Below are 14,838 nucleotides of genomic sequence, written 5' to 3' on the forward strand. Positions count from 1 at the left end.
GCTCCCCCCTCCCTCATGAGCCCTTGATAATTTATAAATTATTATTTTGTCATATCTTGCCCTATCCGACGTCTGCCTTCACTCACTTTTCTGTTGTCCGACTACCTTTCTTTCTTATCATTGTGTTGTGCATATGTGTGTGTGTGTGTTTCATTTTTGACTTCTGTCCACGCTTAAGACAATATCTTGGGGGTGGTTTTCTCTTTGATGCCCTCTGAGTGGGGTTGTTGTATGTGGCAGTCTCTTATTTATGCTTGGTGAGTGCTGTTCTTCTGCTCATACTGGGTTGGTAAGGATCATGCAGGGCTGGGTTTCTTCTAACGTATTTTTTGAGTTTTTCCTTGTCTGGGAAGATGCTTACTTCTCCATCTATCTTGATAGATAATTTGGCTAAGTAGAGTATTCTTGGGTTAGTGTTATATTCCTTGAATTTTTAGAATATGTTACTCTACTTGCTCCTCTTCTTCATAGTGCCAGCTAATAGGTCTGAGCATATTTTTATTTGGATAACTTTTTATGTGATTTCTTGTTTTTCCCTAGCTGCTCTCATGATTTTCTCTTTTTCCTCAAAGCTGGAGACTAACTATTTTGTGCCTTGGTGACTTCTACTTGGGATTCAATCTGACAGGAAATAAGGAAAAGATCTATGTGGAAACTTGCTGTTAATCATAGAGTAGTTAAGGTAATACAAAAAATGAAGAGTCAAGGAACTGAACATAAAATTTCAAAGAGCAGAGCAAGAAGACAAAGTCCAATACTATAATGCAATATGCAAAGACCCAGAGTTAGAAAACCTAAAACCTTAAACTGGAAGGACTCAAGAAAAAGTTCAAGTACAAGTTATATTGAAAAACTATGAGAAAGATATTGAATGGTATAGGAAGGAACAAAAGAAAATGGAAAGAACACACAGATTCAATGTCCCAAAATGAACTGGACAACATTCAACCATTTTAGGAGGTAGCATATGAACAAGAGTCGATGTTGCTCAAAGAAGTTCAAAGAAGTTCAAGCTGCAATGACATTATTAGCCAAAAACAAGGCTCCAGATATTGATGTAATAACAATTGAAATGTTTCAACAGCCTAATGAAGCACTAGAGGCACTTATTAGTCTATGACATGAAATTTGGAAGATAGCTACCTGGTCAACTGACTGGAAGAGATCCATATTTGTACCCATTCCAAAGAAAGGTGACCCAACAGAATGCATATATTATAAAACAGTATCATTTATATAACATTGAAGTTAAATTTTGTTTAAGATCATTCAACAACTCTTTCAGCCATACTTTCACAGGGAGCTGCCAGAGGTTCAGGCTGGATTCAGAAGAGGATGTGGAACAAGAAATATCATTGCTGATGTCAGATGGATCTTGGTTGAAAGCACAGAATACCAAGACAATGTTTATTTATGTTTTATGAACTATGCAAGGCACTTAAATGTGTGGGACAAATAAATTATGGGTAGTCTTAAGAAGAAAGGGAATTTCAGAACACTTCATTGTGCTTATGAGGAACTTGTAAATGGATCAAGAGACAGTTGTGGAACTAGAACAAGGCATGGCTTAGACCAGGAAAGGTGTGCATCAGGGTTGTATCTTCTCAACAAGCTCAATCAATCTGTGTGCTGAGCAAATCACGAGAGAAGCTGCATTATATGAAGAATGAGACATTAGGGTTGGAAAGAAGGTTTACTAACTATGTGCTATATACAGATAACATAACCTTGCTTGCTGAAAGTGAGGAGGACTTGAGTACCTGCGGATGAAGATCAAGAACTGCAGCCTTCAGTATAGATTACATCTCAATGTAAAGAAGATCAAAATCCTCACACTGGACCAACAGGTAGCACCATGATAAACAGAAAAGAGATTGAAGTTGTTAAGGATTTTGTCTTGCTTTGATGCACAATCCATTGCTTATGGAAGCAGCAGTCAAGTGCATTAAGGATGTAAATCTGCTGCATAGGACATCTTTAAATGTGTTGAGAAGTAAGGACGTTACTTTGAGGAATAAGTTGTGCCTGACCCAAGTCATGGTATTATCAGTCACTTCATATGCATGTGGAAGTTGGACACTGACTAAGGAAGACCAAAGAAAAGTTGATGTGTTTGAATTATGCTGCTAGTGAATAATATGGAAAGTACCATGGACTGCCAAAAGAACCAAGAAATCTTTCTTGGAAGAAGTACAGCCAGAATGCTCCTTAATGGCAAGGATGGCAACCCTTAGTATTACTTACTTTGGACATGTTGTCAGGAGAACCAGTCCCTGGGCAAGGAAATCATGTTTGGTAAAGTGCGGGGGCACAAAAGAGGAAGGCTCTCAAGGAGAAGGATTGATAGAGTGGCTTCAACAATGGGCTCAAACATAAGAACAATTGTGGGCAGAGCACTCTGTTTCACTTTGTTGTACATAGGGTTGCTTTGAATCAGAACTGACTAGATGGTACCCAACAACAACAACAAAAACAACATGTATTCATAAAGATATCTGAAGTATAGACATTGGATTCTTATTTTTGTGATTCAGTTTACAATGATTACTTTACATAAATGCAAAAGCTAAAAGAAAACAAGAGCAATAATAATTCAGAAATAATATAACATTAAACCAATATGCTGATGTGTATGTGTGTGAGAAGGATGAGTTCAATAAAGTCAAACCTGTAAAATGTGTAAGGGCTTACAAAAAAAATCCTTAGCTGGATTATGAGTGACTGTTAGAATTCTGAAAATATCTTTAGTTTTTGTTTCTTTAAAACATTTAAATACAAAACTAGTATCCTAACCTTTCTACCACTATGTCAAGCTTTGCCCACATGTGTGAAATAAAAAGTGTTCCCCTTCATGTCATTTAGATAAATTCTTTTAGGCCCTACACAAGAAGACTTCTCCTACTCTATTGATTAATTATTTTCATTAGCTTCTTTCAAAAATTAAACTAATAAATCCTATGTTCATGGTAGAACTGAAACACAGAAGCATAAAGTAAACATTGAGCAATTTTGATCCCATTCTGTATTTGTATAAAACAATAAGTATTAGTTTTTGTAGCTACATGCTTTATATGTATATAGCATTTGTATGTATATGTATATTTTTATACACATATAAATTTACTGTTAAAAATTGTGATAAATTTAGGAGAGGATTGGCCTTTACAACATATTTGTCTCAATGTGTTTGATACATTTGATATATAGATTGTTATAAGAGCTGTAAGAGCCCCCAATGGAATGATTTATTAATAATAAAAACAAATTAAAAAACCTTGTCTTTAGGTAAATATGTTTGAAACAATTTCAATTGTACCACCTATTTGCCTCCCTTACTTCCCTAAATCACACTGACAAGATGAAAAAAATATGAAAATCAGTGTTAGTCATTTTGAGAAAAAAATGAACAGTTTTATTGGCATATTATTCCCATATTATACAATAGAGAAATTTTTGAAGGGTATAAAATAGGTGAAAAAATAATGAGAAATGACTCAGTTAGTGCTGACTGACCAGTTTAGTCAATAGAGCAGATTAGAGATCTGTTGAAATCACCAAGAGATCACTGAAAAATCTGTAATCTCAGGGCAGCAGCTGAGAACAGAAGTAAACCATAATGGGAATAGGGGAGAAAGGGGGCATTAAAAGATCCTGGAAACTTGCCAGGCGATTATATGTAGGGAATAGCTATCATCTGTCACTTGGTGTTAGGGATTGAACTTGTCCCCACAAAATATGTACTATAAACACCCAATTGTGAATCTATTTCTTTGTTATGTAAATAGGGCAGCACCAGTGTAGGCTATATCTTAAATCCATCTACTCTGAAATATGAAAGAGCAGATTGAGAAAGGAAGCAATGAGGGGAAGTTAGATGCCAATCCACATACTACTGTGGAGGGATAGAGCTGAAAAAACATATCTCCTAGAGTTGACACAATGTGAAAACCTTTCCCTAAAATGGACACCCTGAATTCAGTCTTCTAATTTCCTAAAGTATGAGAAAACACAATAGTGTCCTAAACAACTTTAGAATATAGCCAAACCAACAGAAAAACAATCTTCCAAATAAAAATGGGTGAAAATAATATCTAAATGGTGTAGCAAAGTAGTGAGATCACCTAACAAACTCTGTCTCCCTGTAACTCCTGTCCCAGCTTCCTCCTGGGAAAGCCCAGCTCTGATGAAAACCGAGAGCCTGAGCTCTCCAGGGGGCAGGGAGTGGGGAGCTAGAGCAGTGAGTACATCAGGGCTCTGGGAGTGGCCCTCAATCATGCATCTCAGTGGGTGGCTAGTTGCAGGAGTTCTTTTAAGCATTACTCTTGCTGTGCTGTCTGAGGATCTCCAGTTAACTACTTTGTTCTCACAGAAGCCTTCTTTCTACCTTCTGGTCTGCTGCCAGGATGTGAGCAGCAAAGGCTGTAGTGGCAACTGTCCCTGGGCAAGACTGTAGAGGGGTCGAAGGACCCTTTCACAGGGGTCGCCTAAGACCATCGAAAACACATAAATATTTCACAATATATAATTACATATTGTTTTGTGATTAATCATTATGCTTTAATTATGTTTAATTATGTTCAATTTGTAACAATGGAAATACATCCTGCATATCAGATATCATGATTCAAACAGTAGCAAAATTACAGTTATGAAGTAGCAACGAAAATGAGGAAATGTTTTAAAGGGTCGCAGCATTAGGAAGGTTGAGAACCACTGCTCTAGAGGCTGGCAAGGGTATATATACATTCCAAAGGTTTAATCTCATTTGGAAAACAAAGGTTGAAGATACCTTACTTTTTAAAAAGTGCAAGGGGAATACATATAGTAGTATATATTTAATATGCAGATATATTTATTAGAAATCTAAGTATCGAGAGTAGTTATTTAATTGATTATGATAGCAACTATATACAGGAGAGAAGACCAGTCCCATAGGATTTCCAGGGGTGTAAAACTTTATGGAAGCACACTGAAACACCATTCTCTAACAAAGCATCTAAGGCCTTTGAAGGGCTGACCTTTTTGTTAACAAGCGAGTTCTTAACCACTGTCTAACCTAGGCTCCTCAGTCAAGCATTAGTAGAACATAACTGGGATATAAAACCTAATTGAGTTGATAGGGATAAGAGAGAATATATGAGCTAGAATTAAGTCTGTTTTAAGAATTTATGCATTCTATAATGTATAAAGTCATGTCTCCTGTTTGGAGAAAGTTCTCTGGGTGTGGTTTCATAGAACCAGCAGAGGATAGTTTTACCTTTCCCTACCCACATCTGAAAGCGTAAGTACCCAAATTTCCTAACTGAAATACAGTAACATTTAGTATAGACTAGTTCGAACATCAGAGTAACAAAATAATTTTAGAGTAAAATCAACTCTGGACATTGCAGATGGTTTTGAAAGAGTAATTACAAGGCTAGTAAGTGTCTGACTAGGCAAACAATCACTAATAATCAAAGCAAAGAGTGTGAGGGCATCTCCAAATGACTAAGAGGTTGTTCCCACCCCAAATGATTGCCATAAATTGGTATCTTATTTTCCATGACCTTTCTAAAAAGTGCATTATTAATATTTATGTTAATATTTTAATGCAAAGTTATTCTGTTTTCTAAAACTAAAACCTCTTATATCAAATTGGCTATCTCTATCTCTCAGCAGTCAACATTTGGAGAAACTTCTTCCCAAGAAGCAATGCTACCTAAAGACTGTAATCCTAGCTAACACAGGCTATGAACTTATAGGCAAAAGATTATTACACTCTCCAGGTCAAATATTCTCAAGAATTTCATAGGATTTTTTGGTTTTGTTTGAACTTTTTACTAAGAAAAATTTCAAACAAAAAATTAGAAGGAATTGTGATAACAATTGTACGATTCTACTTGACCTGAACTATGGAATGATATATCTATTAAATCCCAATTAATAATAAATTTTAAAATTAGAAGCAATAGAACAATGAGCTCATAAATACTTCGCACAACTTCAACATTTGTCTTTAATACATGGACCAGTAACACAATAACCACTTTTTCCCATCTATCTTCCATACTGAACTTTTCAGGATTATTATAAAGAAAAACTTCAGGCATGCCATTTCTTCTCACTGTTTAAAAGACACAAGAAGTCTACTTTTTTTCTGAGTGGGATTTTAACAATTTTATAAGTACTACATTAGAATTTATAGTCTGTTAACATGCTGCACTAATCACACAATCATGAGTTCGCAATCACCAGCAACTGTGAGGGAGAAAGATGAGGCTTTTTGCTCCCATAAAGAAATACAGTCTCAGGGGCCAGCCCCAATCCCAACTAAATGGACAGGACCACCTCCCTATACCCCGCCCCCCCCCCCCAGAAGAATCCACTTCAGAGGACAGCACTGAAGCTATAGCTCAGGGAGAGGGACATGTATGATCAGAGCATATGGGAGCAAATGAAGGAGGGAGGAAGAGAGAGTGGAACACATCCTGGCCCACCAACCCTTGAGGATGATATCCCCGCTCAGAGTAGCCAATCCACAGAGAAGACCATAGGGTGAGCCCCACTATGAGCCATGACATCCCTCACTGACCCATAGCCCTACAGGGAATGACAACACTGGAGACACAGTGCAGGAATTGTGCCCGATCTGACCCCATCACACCATGGAGAAACACTAAAGGCATGCAACAGAACAGCAAGGGGAGCAGAGCAATGAAGTCCCCAGGGAATACCAAAAATAGACTTTGGGGCCAGGGCGTGGCACAGCATCAGACTCGACCAGAAAACACTCACAAAGGTCAACAAACAGACCCTGAACTATTTAAAGGTTTTTCTTTTTCTTGTTGCTGTTTTATTTTTTGTTTTCTTTTGTTGGTTTGTTTTGCTGTTTTGTTTTTGTGCATATTATTATCTCTTCATGTCTATCTAGATAAGATAGGGGGGATAAACAACTTGGAGGAGAAAACAACAGGACTGAAGGTTCTGGAGGGACACAGGAGTGGGGGAGGCGGGAGAGCAACCAACCTAGGGACAAGGGAACAACAAGTGAACTAAAATCGATGGTGAGGAGGGTAGGAGGCCTGGTAAGGCTTGATCAAGAACAACGTAACCTAGAGGAATTACTGAAACTCAAATGAAGGCTGAACATAATAGTGGGACAAGAGGAAAGTAAAAGGAAATAGAGGAAAGAACTAGGAGCCAAAGGGCATTTATAGAGGCCTAAATACAGGCATGTACATATGTAAATATATTTATATATGATGATGGGGAAATAGATCTGTGTATAAATATTTGTAGGTTTAGTATTAAGGTAGCAGATGGACATTGGGCTTCTACTCAAGTACTCCCTCAATGCAAAAACACTTTGTTCTATTAACCTGGCATACCATGATGCCCACCTTCCCAACAGGATTGCTAAAGACAAAATGGGTGCATAAGCAAATGTGGTGAATAAAGCTGGTGGTGCTCAGCTATCAAAACATATAGCGTCTGGGGTCTTAAAGGCTTGAAGATAAACAAGCGGCCCTCTAGCTGAGAAGCAACAAAGCCCACATGGAAGAAGCACACCAGCCTGTGTGATCATGAGGTGTCGATAGGATCATCAGGTATCAGGCATCAAAGACCAAGAACAAGGATGGGGGAGGGAGGGGAAAAAATGAGACGCTGATATCTAGGGCTCAAACAGAAAGAAAATATTTTGAAAATGATAATGGCAACAAATGTACACATGTGCTTGACACAATGGATGTATGTATGGATTGTGATAAGAGTTGTATGAGTTCCCAATAAAATGAATAGAAACAAAAGGAGATCCAGTCTCAGTGACCCACTGGAGCAATTCTACTCTGTCCTATAGGGTCACTATGTATTGGAATTGACTCAATGGATTTTGGTTTTGTGAATATAGGCTATAATAATCTTTTTTGGAGGTAGCCCTTTATAGTCAACAGACATTTATTTACTGAGGGGTTTTGTTATGCTAAATATTAGTAACATATGCCAAGTACACCATTAATATATAAAAATAACTAACCATACACACTTTAACTTTCATGTAGAATATATTTTCTAAAAATCAACTATTAAAAGAAGTCTGTGCTCTACAGTGAGGTATACTCTCCTCTCCTTCACTGTAAGGTGTTTACACACAAACTGGCTGAGATGCTGTAGTCGTTGGACTTGGATGAAATCTCTTCTGAGCCCTTTTCTGTCTCAAAGACATTCTGATTTGTAAAAACGTAAATACATAAACACCAAGGAAGGATTGAAGGGCCTTAAATTATATGTGTACATTTTCTTATGTGGGCAAGGATTAATCATGATCATTATTAAATATATATAAATAATAATAAACATGGGTATAGTTGCCTTTTCACAGTGAGAATTGCTTCCTCTCTTTAGGGATTTTAAATATTTTAAGTGGGAACAGTCCATTCTATTTTGAATCTTTTATCTCTGGAAAACACTATTCTCTGATTTATTTATATTTATACGCTTTATATGTATATATTTATATGCTCCCATATAAAACAGTCTACAGATTCAAACATGGGAAGCAATGGCATCACAAGCATTCACAATACTTTGCAAACTTGTGACAAATACAGAAAATACATTCACAGTGTTTTCTTAAGAGCAAAAAACAAAGAATTTTTAGTACAAAAGTGATTTAAAGCCTTGAATATAAGAACTTGCAGAATGCTGGGATAATTTTTTCTAACTATGTAAGCATTTCTTTCATTTGAGTTTATTTTTCATTGCTTAATTCTTAATATATCTCCTGGAAAGCATTCATTCTCAATCCATACAGATATACACTCAGGCATAAAAACCACACTTATATAGAGATTTTTTAAGGAATAATACATTGTGTCTTTTAAAAGCTTTAAATTTAAGAAAACAAGTTCTTTATAGTATACTGGAAAAACTCAATCCAAGACACAAATCCTATATCCAACTCATTTAAAAAGAGAAAGATGGATTTTGGGTCTCTGCTCCGACCCTCCTTGTTCTCAATGATATGTTTTTGTTTGTTTGTTTTGGCTCTTATGATGCCTGTTACCTGATCCTTTTGACACGTCATGATCCCACAGGCTGGTGTGCTTCTTCCATGGGGGCTTATTACTTCTCTGCTAGAGGGCTGCTTGTTTAACTTCAAGCCTTTAAGATCCAAGTCACTATATCTTTTGATAGATGGGCACCATCAGGTTTCTTCACTACATTTGTTTATGCACCTATTTTGTCTTCAGTGATCATGCTGGGAGGGTGAGCATCGTAGAAAGCCAGGTTGTTAGAACAAAAGTGTTCTTGCATTGAGGCAGGGCTTGAGCAGATGCCCCAAACCCATCTGTAGACAATAGGACATCCCCTCACTGAACTGGGTCACAAGCAAGGGATGAGTCAACCAGGGTGCAGTGTAGTACCAATGAATCACACACTATTCCTCTGGTTCCTTGAGGCTTCGTCACTCCCCACTATCATGACCCCAGTCCTGCCTTTCATTATGGGTTAGACTGGAGAATGTAACAGATGCAGATAAGAGATATGAGCTTATGACACACAGACTCTAGGAACAAGAATAGGAGGAGCGATATCAGGAGGATAGAGGTAAAGTAGGGAGAGGAGGGGAGGAAGGGGGAACCAATCACAATGATTGACACATAACCACCCCACCGCCCCCCAGGGGGATCAACAACAGAAACTGTGGGGGAAGGGAGACAGTGGTCGGTATAAGATATGGAAACAATGATAATTTATAATTTGTCAAGGTTTCACAAGGGTAGGAGGGGGGAGGGAGGGAAAAAAGAGGAGCTGATACCAAGGACTCAAATAGAAAGTAAATGTTTAGAAAAATAATGATGGCAACATATGTACAAAACCTGGAAAATTATGTAAGCTAGAATTTCTAATCATAGAGAATTTGAATAGATGAATAGATTTGACATGTTGAACATGAAAAGGGTAGCACACTCCTGAGGGTTCAATTTCTCTTCAAAGAAAGTGTGTCCCTGATAAAATAAAATAGGAACAGCTGGCAACTCGCCTTCAATTGGAGTTTACTATTTTGGTGGGAGGTGTCTTGGAGACTGAATTTGGGGTCAGAGGAATCAGTACTGGCAAAATTTAATAAAAACTCAAGTTAGAATAGACAAGCCATGTCTCAAAAGGCAGCTGGTAATTTCTTTGACATAAGTTATCTTAGTACCTTCTATGTTCGGTATTAAAGAATGAAAGATAAATAAGACACAGACACTACCCTCAAGTTGTTTACACTATTACAGTGTATTAGGAGAGATAAAAATAAATAAATCTAGAGTTCAGAACATTTCTCAAATACCCTAGAACAAGTGGAAAGCAAAGGAAGGAGATTATGCACTACATTAAATAGATGCAGAATAATAATGTGCGGTCCTTTAAAAAGAGGATGAGTTTAATGATCCATATGACAGGACAAACATTTTCAGATCATATGAGAGTTCTTAGAGATCATATGACTTTTGTGGAACAAAAATTTGAATCAGTCAAATGCTGTATTGGATTTAATAACATCATTAAGCTATCAAATCTCAAACTCATACTTCATCAGTGCTTTGAACAATTAACTGAACAAAGTCCGTAATGTACATACACAATTACAGCGAGCAAGTTTTAAAATTCACTGAGGAAAAAAATACATATAAATTCTATAAGTTCTTGGCTATCAAAAGATACAGCATCTGGAGTATTAAGCTTTGAACTTAAACATGCGGCCATCTAGCTGAGATAAAACAGGCCATATGGAAGAAGCACACAGCCTGTGTGATCACGAGGTGTCCACGAAATCAGGAAACAGGCACCAGAAGACCCACAAAAACCCACAAAAACCATATTGTTGAGAACGAGGGGGTCGGAGCAGAGACCCAAAACCAATCTATAGACAATAGGACATCCCCTTACAGAAGGGTCACAAGGAAGGGATGCAATCACCAGGGTGCAGTATAGCACTGATGAAACACACAAAATTCCTCTAGTTCTTTGAGGCTTCCTCATCCTCCACTATCATGACCCCAGTCCTGCCTTTCAGTTCTAGCTGGACTGGAGAATGTACAGTGGTACAGATAAGAGCTCATGACACAAGGAATCCAGGTCAGATAAATCCCTCAGGAACAGAAATGGGAGTAGTGATACCAGGAGACTCGTGGAAAAGTGGGGGAAAGAAGGGGAGAAGGGGAAACCGATTGTAATGATCGATGGTTGATTGATCCCCACCCCACCAAGGGGGAATAACAGAAATGTGGGTGAAGGGAGACAGTGGTTGGTGTAAGATATAAAACCAATAATAATTTATAATTCATCACGAGGTTGGGAAGGGGGTGAAGGGAGGGAAACAAGAGGAGCTGACATCATGGGGTCAAATAGAAAGTAAATGTTTAGAAAATGATTATGGCGTACAAATAATCTTGATGTAATTGACATGTGGAATGTTATAAGCACTGTAAGAGCCCCAATAAAATGATTTTAAAATAATAAAAACAAAATTAGTTGAATATTTAAGAAATTATGAGTTAACAGCATATCAAATATAATGGTACTTACTTTGTCTCTAATTTACTGTAGATCTAAAATAGACTAATAATATCTCTTAAAAATGGAAAAGGAGTGGAGAGAGTTGAATGGATGATAACAAGTAATGAAATGGCATTAAATATTAATAATCTGTGGCTACATTAGCAATGAGTTGGGATTTACTCTTAGTTAATCCAAAATAAGGGTGAATTTGCTAGTTAATAGAAATGATGATATATTCTGTCACTTTTATCTCTAAAAAGAAATCTACTCTTTTGCTTTTATTATTTCAGCTGTTTACTTATGCCCATTGGAAATAGGTAATAAATATTCCTATAAAGAATAATGAAATTTGGCTAAACGAATGGACATAATTGTCTAGATGATGACTATAATAATAGTATGGTATTATAAAGTATGACAAATAGCTATCCAACACCAATTCAGGATAACACTCTCAGGAAATTAAGAGCCTCTGTTATCTGGAACTTAATGTTGACTTCACATATATAAAACCTACAGCTAATATCAACTCAATAGTGAAATACAGAATGCTTTCCCCTTAAGGCAGAAACAAGGTAAGGCTAGCCACTCTCAAAACTCCTATTCAGCATAGTACTGTGAGTCCCAGCTAGCACATGAAAAATAAATACAAAGCTATAGATTGGGAAATGAGAAATAAATGCTATGATTGGGTACTTAAAATGCTATTGGGTACTTACAGATGCTATGATTGGGTACTTAAAAAAAAACACCCAAATAGTCTACAAAAAACATTATAGATTCAATAAATGAGGTTAGCCAAGAATCAGGGTCAAAGATCAATACACTGAAATCAATTGAATTTCTATATATTAACAACAAACATGTGGGAACTAAAGTAATAAACTCAGTAGCTTTTACAATCACTACAAAGAAAATGTTCAGATGCAAACTTACTAAAATACGCACAGATTTCTGTGATGAACACAAGTGGCAGGTGGAAGTGACGGCTGGCATGGTTGGGAACTGGTTATACAGCAAATACACAAATATACTGGGAATAATGGGAGCTAAGTTTCTCACTGTCAGAGAAGATAATTATAAACATAGAAAGGAGTAGAATGAAACTTGCAGTGTTTTCTTAGATGTAAAAAGTGTCAGCATAAAGTCACAGGTTTATAACATGTATAAAAATACACAGATGTAGACATAGTTTTATATGGGTTACTGGACGTAAACCTGGGGGAACTGAATTGAGAAGAGAGTGTATGTGGACAAATTCTCTTAGCTTACATTTAAGGGATCTGGGAAGCAGACTGGTGGAGAAAGGTGTTCACTGTTCATGAGTTGGAGATAAATCCCAGTCACATACTCCTAACTAAAGCTATTCCCCACAATGTCCCCATAATAATGTTAATTTTAAGATGCTGCTTGCAAGCCCATGGTTGCTATGTACGCTTGAAGGTTAACTGCTTGAAGGCTGTCTGTCATCAAGAGTGATCAGACCACCCCACCCTAAGTATGGCCCACTCCCTTGTGATAAGGATCATAGATTGCTCCCCTGGAGAAGAGCTCCTAGAAACCTAAGGGACGACCAAGGTTAAGCCTCCATCTTAACTACTATAACCCGTCAAGGTTAAGCCTCCATCTTAACTTCTATAACCCTCAATCTTCTTATATATGTATCTTTCTGTCATGTTAATCCTCTTCTTGTTACAAACTTGCTTACCGGGGCTTGCTAGCCCAAGACTATATAACTCTGTCAGAGAATAAATTAGTACTCTCTCTGGTCTTCATGGAAGAGGTGAACCCTTGCATGCATTGTCAAAAGTTTCTATAATTTACCCTTCAATTTCACAACCCCCCTTTTGGACCCATTCGATTGTGGAGCCTGGTCCTGCACATGAACCCATGCTTCTAATTCCCAGTTTTGTATATTGAGAGAGCCTTGAAGTGGTGACAGCCCATGAGCAAAGAGCAAATGAAGCACCCAGAACTTGATTTCTAGATATTCCAAAAAAGTCTATACCATCGAGTTGATGTTGACTCATAGTAGCTCTTTAAAACAGGGTAGAACTGCCCCTGTGAGTTTCTGAAACTGTAACTGTTTATGGGAGTAGAAAGCCTCATCGTTCTCCTATGGAGCAGCTAGTGGTTTTGAACTGCATACCTTGCAGACAGTAGCCCAACTTGTAACCACTATACCATCAGAGCTTCTGTATCTTCTACTTAGAGGACCCAGGGTTTTTATGGAGCTGTGTCTGATTTCTGGACTGAGGCAAGGAAAGTAAAAGATGAGCATGAAATATCTTGCTGTGCCAGACAATCCATCAAAATCACCAGGAATCATCTTGGAGTTGGGTGGTTGAGTGCACACATAATTAAATACAAACAATAACAGGAATCCCAAGGTGATGTAAATAGTAAATTTGGCTATTAAACTGAGAGGTTCGTAGGTAGAGTACACCTAGAGGCACCTCAATAGAAAGAAAGGCTTGGTGATCTACCTCTGAAAAACCAGTCAGTGTGCACATTCAGTTATGAAACACAGTTCTCTTCTGACACATGTGGGGTCACCAAAAGTTGGCACTGACTTCTTAGCAAATGGTTACTTAGTGAAAAACATATAAAAGAAATACTCACCGATGACTTTAACAAAGTATGCATCTGCTTCAAAGTTATTCTTCAGTGCATGAATGGCAAAATCATTTTTTGTATATCCTTTACTTAGTACTACAATGTCCAAGATTCCCTAAAAAAAAAAAGCAAATGATAGCTTTAATCTATTAAACTATTAAAAAAAGGACCACCTTTAAAAATATAAAAAATATAAAATACTGAATATTAAAATGTAAATAAAATGAAGAACATCTGTGATTCTCTAGAAAAGAGAACTGCTTGCATTTAGTATGTTCACATTTCCTTCCAGTCCTGTTTGCATGCATTTTAAAGGTCTGTGATATGGACTGTCAAATTGTTCCAAATTATAAAGAGAAAAAACTTTTAATCTGCTGCTTGCCACTACTGCATATTATAGGGTTTGTTTTTTCCTAAAAAAGTTAAAAATTCTATTTGATTGCCCCTCCCCAAAGGCATGCTCATTTTAAATTACTCTTCTTGGATTCTTTAATGAGGGTTATCACTTATCATACGTTAGCTATGTTTTTAGTTTTAATATAAATTGATAATGTTTTTTTTTCTAGAAGGGGTATTAGTGACATAAATGATTTTGCATGAGCCCACCTTTTTTTTTTTTAACATTTTATTAGGGGCTCATACAACTGTTATCCCAATCCATACACACATCAATTGTGTAAAGCGCATTTGTAC

At 37.1% G+C, this 14,838-nt stretch overlaps 1 protein-coding gene across 1 annotated transcript in view; it reads right to left on the bottom strand.

The window, feature by feature from the left end:
- Nucleotides 1-14,838, bottom strand: part of ITFG1 (integrin alpha FG-GAP repeat containing 1) — a 237,140-nt gene that overhangs the window by 68,276 nt on the left and 154,026 nt on the right. The window contains exon 12 of the mRNA XM_004704695.4: nucleotides 14,152-14,260. Coding sequence (XP_004704752.1) covers nucleotides 14,152-14,260 — 109 coding nt within the window. The remainder of the gene's footprint in view (nucleotides 1-14,151; nucleotides 14,261-14,838) is intronic.

This window comes from Echinops telfairi, unplaced genomic scaffold (assembly GCF_000313985.2).
Source record: "Echinops telfairi isolate 266 unplaced genomic scaffold, ASM31398v2 ScPeMD7_2291;HRSCAF=2852, whole genome shotgun sequence".
NCBI classification, from domain to species: Eukaryota; Metazoa; Chordata; class Mammalia; order Afrosoricida; family Tenrecidae; genus Echinops; species Echinops telfairi.